Source organism: Cyprinodon variegatus, unplaced genomic scaffold, assembly GCF_000732505.1.
Source record: "Cyprinodon variegatus isolate N-32 unplaced genomic scaffold, C_variegatus-1.0 Scaffold622, whole genome shotgun sequence".
Taxonomy (NCBI): Eukaryota; Metazoa; Chordata; class Actinopteri; order Cyprinodontiformes; family Cyprinodontidae; genus Cyprinodon; species Cyprinodon variegatus.
The window spans coordinates 311,494-318,805 of NW_015151075.1; the positions used below are offsets into that span (position 1 = coordinate 311,494).

A 7,312-nucleotide genomic window follows, 5' to 3' on the forward strand; every position below is an offset into this window, starting at 1 on the left:
ATCAACTGGTTTTCCTTAGATAGAAAACTTTGAATCAATTTGACTGTATGATCTGGTTGAACTGTAAAGTGCCTTGAGATTACGCGTTGTGAATAAATAAATAAACTGAATTGAATTGAATAAAAGGAAAACCTTCCTGGTAGAGCTGAACTTGATTCCTGGTTAATCTATTGGACCGAATGCTGAAACTAAATTGAAAGGTGCATTGAAATGCCTCAACAAAGTATTAGTTTATGTAACCAGGTAAGAGGTGAATTGTAAATGATGAAAGTTGTATTAAAATTGAAATAAAACAACATTTGAAACCACTGTATGGACAAATGTGATTACAAACATGGGACAAAGTGGAACAACAGGTGGAAGTGCTGCATTCCTGGCAGATGATATGTTACTTTTTAGCAGCCTAATCCTACAATTAAACTTATTTTACATTCCTATGTCATTTTGACTTATTTGGCCATTTCAAACCTATATCACAAAGTGTTTTTTAAAGGGACATAGCCACTTCAGGTTGTCCAAGACATTAATCAATATTAACTGAATAAACTGATCAACAGCAGCTTGTTCTGGTACTGATGTGTTTAAGCAGGATGGAGGTCCATCCTCCTTAGCACATCCCAGGTGGAATTTAAAGACAAATTGCAATTCTCTTCCTCTGTTCAGGGATGGACAAAGACTCCAGGAGAAGTGTCGAAAGGTTTTCCAAATAACTCAGCCAAGGTCTGCTTTAAGCTTGTTTTGTCGCTTCCATGGCCCAGATGTATCAAAAAATCAATGGAAATGAAAAAATAAAATAAAAACAAACAGGGAAAAAGCATCAAGCTAATAAATATTTCAAATAAATAAATAAGTATAAAATTATTTCACTATAATAAACGCAAATAAATCACAGTGAAACGCTTTCCCCCCGGTGAGTGCATATTGACGAGCCCTGAATTGAACATGATTTTGAGTAGGATCTATAGCCTGACGTAGTCCGACTCAATTCTAGTCAGAATATGAGTCTGATACTGCTCCATAGAGCTGTGATTATGGGGCGTGTTTCGAACCAGNTTTAAAAAAAGAACGTTTAAGGTTGTTTTAAGGACATTATCGGACATGCTCTATGGGAGCCATTCTAAAGCAGCCAGGGGGTGATTCTAAATGAGCCAAAAAGCAGAGACAGGACCAATTGTCAAAATTTTGGTGTCAATCATTCGGTTTCATCCTGGACACTACAGAAAATGGGCTTAAAGTGTTAAAAAGTGAACTTCTCCTTTAACTTTATAACTAAATTTGGCCCCTACTAGAGTAAAATTAACTCAGAAATTCTGACACTGTGATCAGTGTAAGTTTTACACTGTACAGGGCAGGACCATATGTAACCTGGCTCAGTGTTGACATTGACTAAGTGTTACATTAACACCCCTCAATTTACTGTGTAAGGAGTGTAGGAAGGAAGGTGGAACATATATTAGGTTTGTGAAAATGCCCAGGAAAAGTCTGAGGGCTGTCAAAGAAGTACAATAATATAGGGACTGAAGATTCTGTTAAATCTACGTCCCTAAATGAATGACCCAAAAAAAAAAAAAAAAAAAAAAAACAGTTACTACTTTAAAGGCCTAAAATTTGTGAAAACATTTCTTAGTGTAAAAGTATTCTGAAGCCATAAAAGACTTTTATTCTAAGGCTTTTACTCAATAATGGGTTTAATTAAATGTGGAAGAATCACCTCTATGCAGCTGCAGCTCTACAAAGCTCAATAACCCTTTTTTCCCCACTGCTGCTTCCAACCTAAATCACTATATTTCTGTTGCTTCACCAGTAGCTGCTCGCTGTGAAAAACTGACAGATAAACAAACATCCCAACACCAGCTGTCAGAGCTGCTCAAAGGTCCAACATTTAGAGATGAGGAGATAGGAAGAGGGAGATGTAAACGAACTGAATGAGATAAAAAAAAATAATAAAAAATCTAGAAAATAAGAATTAAAAATAGAGTAGAAAAACCTTCTAAATACAGCACTTATGTCATTATCAAACCTAGAGAGAAAAACTTTAACAAATCACCTCTTGAGTCAACTCTGCTACAGAAGTTGCAGCCGTACATTAATACTGTGCAGAGGACAGTACCCTGTAAATATCAGGTATATATTATTGCTAAATGGGATTTTAGAGTAAAAATAGGAATTTTCCGATAAAGAAAACTCTCACAGATGCGTCTGACCACATGTTGGCTCAATAAATGCAGCGGTTTCTGGAGGAAAAACAGGTTCAGGAATGTTAGGTAGACACAGCATCTCTAATAGCTAGTTCTGCGTTTAGAGTTATTCAGAAAGCAGTCTCCGTTTTATGCTCGAATCGCATCTTCATCATAAACCCTTGTTGTAGGTCAACAGTCTGCAATCCGTTGCCATGGCAATCTCCGGCTCAAGGCGAGACACCTCAATCTGCCGGAAGAAAAAGAAAAAAAAAAACACGATACTGGATTGATTGAGCTGCATATCTCTGTGTTTAGCCTTGAAAGTTGTTTTTAGTTCAAATCCTGCAGGGCTGTGGGTGCTAAGTGGAGTATATTTAATGTGAATCTCATCCCAGCTGCTCTGTGAGCCATCTGGTCTCCAGAGCGGAAGAACATACTGTACCTGAGACATCTGAGGAAAGAGGCTGATGGCCACGGGCAGAGAGAGGCCGAAAGTAACCAGGCACACAAGGCTGTGGATTGGCAGCAGAAATCTTCGGTTTCTCTGCAGGAATCGCAGCCTGTATGAGTCAGGACACGGATAAAAGAGAAAGTCAGCCTGCGGAGGGTAGATTGATCCAGGCTGACTACTGCGACGCCTGGAGTTATTTTAGGCTGTGCGGATCTAGGGGAGCAATTTCACACAATGAGAGGGTGGGAAACTCAGCTAGAAGCAGTCTAATTAAACCGACTGCAGATTTAATCAGTTAGTTAAACAAAAAATAGATTCATTGTTTTTCTCTCCTGTTTCTATCCTCTTTTTCTACATTATCTCTCATAGAAATAACCTCAAGGCACAACATATGTTGGCCCAAGATGTCTCTCTACAAGAGTGTCAAAGGAAGAAATCTGAGATAACATAAACATAGGCATCAAGTTTAAACTTTGAAGGAGTTTTCTTCTAAAATTACTTGGGGGTTTATGCCTGGATCAGGATGTTTTCTTTGGGAAGTAATCATCGGTTTAAGAGAAACTAGTCGTTAGATCAGATGTAAAGGAGATAGTTGTCACATGTAGACATGTCTGTTTATGGATGTTGCTGCAGCTCGTTGATAGAACAGCCTCATTCTCACCTTTTGCACTCTTCATCTGACTTATCACTCTGTACAGATTACTTAGCCCAGATTACTTGGACAAATGTGATTACAAACATGGGACAAAGTGCTGTTCAGTATAAAAGCACAGATGAGAATCTAATGGTTGTCGTTGTACTGGTACATTTTTAAGGACTCTGCAATATAATTTTCGGGATGCACGGACATTGTTGAAACAAAAATGTTCGTCTTTTTATGATACATTTGCTGTACAAGTTTTAATAAATTTTTAAAAACTTCTAAGAGATTATGAATAAATTCAAAACTCCTGAATGTAATCACTGGATTGTAAGAGGTATTATGCTGATTTTGTTTTATGACCTGGTAAGGAGTTCGGGTGAATTGAGGCAAAATCTCATTTTTTTATTTTTATTTAAAAGTTGTGTGTTTTTAGGAACAGATAATACAAGATTTATCTTCCCATCGTTCCTTTTTGTTCATGTATGCAGAAAAAAACAAGACTGTGCAATGACATGAACAAAATTATGGAGGACCAACTCTGACATAATTAGAGATTCATACATTTATGCTTCTTGTATAATTTAATTACAGCTTACCAGTATGTGTTTTCTGTTATTTGATGTTGCAAATCGATTAATCAGTTTATTTTTTGGATTAATCAGTTAATAATCGGCTACCCAAAGTTAAGTTTAAGATTAATCCAAAAAATAAACTGATTAATCGATTTGCAACATGATCGTCAATTGCAGCCCTATTAGGATCCATTGGTTTATTATGTCACTTGTACTTAGACTGAAGCTACTACTCGTATTTCTATCAATAGAAATGTTTACTCATACGTCCATCAGCTCTGCAGTCACACCTGAAGGCCTCTGCAGCTTTAGCTACCGCTTCAGTGAACACCAGTGTTTATATTGTTTCTCTCTGGGAATCAAAAATTGTTTGGCGTTTTCCTCACACTGGATCTTGGATTTTTCTTATTTTTCTTGGCAAATGTGCTCGCAGGTGCCGCCCAATTACTTTCTGCTTACCCATGTTTACTTTATTACTAGTAAACTGAGCAAAAACAAAGTATAAAACACACAAAAAACAAATTGCAGACCAGCAGGAAGCAGTCATCTTTAAGAACAACTTTTTAAGCAACCAATCGTGCTGCTGGATCAATTTAGAAAAGTTCATACATGACAACTTTGAAGCAAAAACTACACCTGTGTGTTTCTGTACAAACCTTTCAATGTAGGACATGATGATTGGAGGCAAGACAAAGATAGGCATAGGAAGGACGACACGTGTGAAGGCCGTCTCCATTATTGCCTGCAGATAAAATTTGAAGATGGTGCACAAAATTGGTTTAAAATATCGCAGTCAATTGCTTTTATTCCTTTTTTAATTGTGTAAGACGCTTAGAGATTCTGATGCAGCAGAAAATGGAAACTCAACAGTTAGCAAGTGTCAAATTAAAAATGCATAGAAAATGATACTTACATGTCTAGCAGCAATTTTGGAGGATCCCACCACGCTGCCAGTGTGGTCCAGTACATCAATGCCCTCTGACAGCTCATTGTGTCTCATTAGAGCTACGTTACAGATATTTGCACTCGCTAAAGAGGAACAAAGAGGGCTTTATTATTTATTCTTCTGAATAATTAACAACCAACAAGGAATGCAGATTAATCTGATTAAAATGAAAATACAATAAAAAAAAAACATTATTATATTGAATTAGGTACACATATACCATCATGATTGTTTAGATATTACAGAGGAATTATCTTCTCAGGGAGTTTGCAGCTCTAGCCACCAGAGGGCCGCCAGAAATGTGAAAACAACAAAGAGCCCCTTTATGACAGTGGATCCTTTGAAAACTCACCTACAGCTGGGAAGGGGACAAATCTCTGAATAATCATTCTGGTGGAAGGACTCAGCTTGTTGGCCTTCTGAATAAGCATGTTCAGTCCCACCTATAAAGAAAACAAATAAAAATCATTATTATTACTTATTTAAAAACTGCAACTAGTAATCATCTAGACTTCAAAGAACTACTGAATGTTAAAAATGTTGATATTCATGTCAAAGAGAAAAGAAATCGGACTTACAGCAATAGAAACAGCACTGGTTACAGCGCCCACATAGCCTTGAAGAAACTTAGATGTTGGAGTAGGCTGCAAACAAAGCCAAACCAAGGAGTTACAAGCTGGTTAATTCATGAAGTGTATCTTTACTTATTTATAGTGCAATTTGAAAATTTATTATGTGGGTCATAGTTTTATTTGTTGCACTCATTGAGATGTTTGGTCACTGTCCTTTCATCTCTTTTAAAAATCTACAACTTCTTTCTCACTTTTATCATTGTGTGTTTCATCTGAGGGAGCTGTCTGTATAGAGGGCAGTGGTTGGCTGCAGCCGCCTGCTTGGTGCTGATCTCTGGGTCCTGGGAGAGATGGAGGTCTCTGCCTCCCCTGGGCCCTAGAGTCGCCCCCCCGGTGGTTGTGGTTGATCCGCTGCCCCGGTGCAGACAGCTCCTTTGGATGTTGTTTCTTCACTAGGTTTGTCTGCACTCAGCCTTTTTATTAGCTTTTCTCCAGTCTGTTGGCCTGTATGTGTGCTTGGTTGTATGGCTATGGGTATGTGTGTTGTGATTGGTATGTGTTTAATTATGTATATTCTTTGTTGAACTTCTGCTGGAGGTTTCCTCCTGTTAAAAGGGATTTTTCCTCTCCACTGTCGCTACAAGCATGCTTAGTGTGAGGGATTTACTTCGAGTCAATGAGTCGATGCAATCAACTGGTTTTTGTTATATTGAAAACTTTGAATCAATTTAACTGTATGTTCTGGTGAATTGTAAAGTGCCTTGAGATGACATGTGTTGTGAATTGGCGCTATATAAATAAACTGAATTGAACTGAAAAAAAAAAAAACAACCCCTTAAGCAATACTCCGGTATTACAGGAGAAATGTTACTCTTTTTGCAGGCTCAACACATTTTGTTCTGTAAACATAGTCATATATTGTAGGCACAGGAATGTCAGGATCTTGCCTAAAATCTCATATAAACTTTATATTACTTTCTACAAACACCAAACACAGTTAAAAAAAAATGTATAAACGGAATTAGAAAGTAGACAAACTCCAAATAATGCCATATGGACAAGACTCACAGTCAGCTGGTTTTTACCCAAACAAAAACCTTGTCTGCTGAAAGCGGTGCTCTAATCTCTATTCACAATCTATCAAGCAAGAGAAGAAGTCCAGGACATTCCCTCGAGTTTATTTATATAGTGCAAATTCACAACATGTAATCTAGACGCACTTTACAGAGACAATTCAACCAGATCATACAGTCAGATTGGTTTAAAGTTTTCAAAATGATGTTAAACACTTTCCTACATTTCTTTTAATCCATATCCTAAAAATGCACTTTCTCTATGATCCCAGATGGATCATGGCCGCAGTGGCGGGGGAACAAAATAACCCGGAATGGTCCGGTACTGCATGCTGAACTCTGCTCAACCACCCAAGCTTGTGCAGAAATCCGTCTTTAAGCGCAGTTAGCAAGGGTCTGCGCTTTATGCTCAACACTGATGGTTCACCCTCAGCAGTTTGGTTCTTCCTGCCTAAACTATATCGGGCTGATCATCCTCTGTCAAGCATAAAAAATTCCTTTTGTCTAACTATCACAATTTTATTTTATCCATTTCACAATAGGTGATTCCTTTTTACCAAAAGGAATTCGTCCATCCATTTTCTGTCACGCTTTACCCCTGCTGGGGTCGCGAGGGGTGCTGGTGCTCCAGCTGTCTACGGGCGAGAGGTGGGGTACACCCTGGACAGGTCGCCAGTCCATGGCAGGTCAGCCAGTCCATGGCAGGGCACCAAAAGGAGTCCATAAATTATATCCTAAGCAAATATTTCATTGCATACTGTTACAATGCATAAATGTACTTAGATCTTTGAATATTTCTCTCTCATAGTTTTTTTTATATATTTGAGTTTTTTTTCAGTCTGGTAAAGAATCTGGTTGTTATTCAAAATTATAGA

At 37.9% G+C, this 7,312-nt stretch overlaps 1 protein-coding gene across 1 annotated transcript in view; it reads right to left on the reverse strand.

Annotated features, from left to right (window-relative positions):
- Positions 1–1,755: 1,755 nt before the first annotated feature.
- The window catches only part of sfxn5 (sideroflexin 5), a 13,878-nt gene continuing 8,321 nt past the window's right edge, over positions 1,756–7,312 (reverse strand). The window contains exons 9-14 of the mRNA XM_015393038.1: positions 5,371–5,436; positions 5,145–5,235; positions 4,760–4,875; positions 4,503–4,588; positions 2,623–2,740; positions 1,756–2,427 (exon numbers count right to left, since the gene is read on the reverse strand). Coding sequence (XP_015248524.1) covers positions 2,350–2,427; positions 2,623–2,740; positions 4,503–4,588; positions 4,760–4,875; positions 5,145–5,235; positions 5,371–5,436 — 555 coding nt within the window. The 3' untranslated portion in view covers positions 1,756–2,349. The remainder of the gene's footprint in view (positions 2,428–2,622; positions 2,741–4,502; positions 4,589–4,759; positions 4,876–5,144; positions 5,236–5,370; positions 5,437–7,312) is intronic.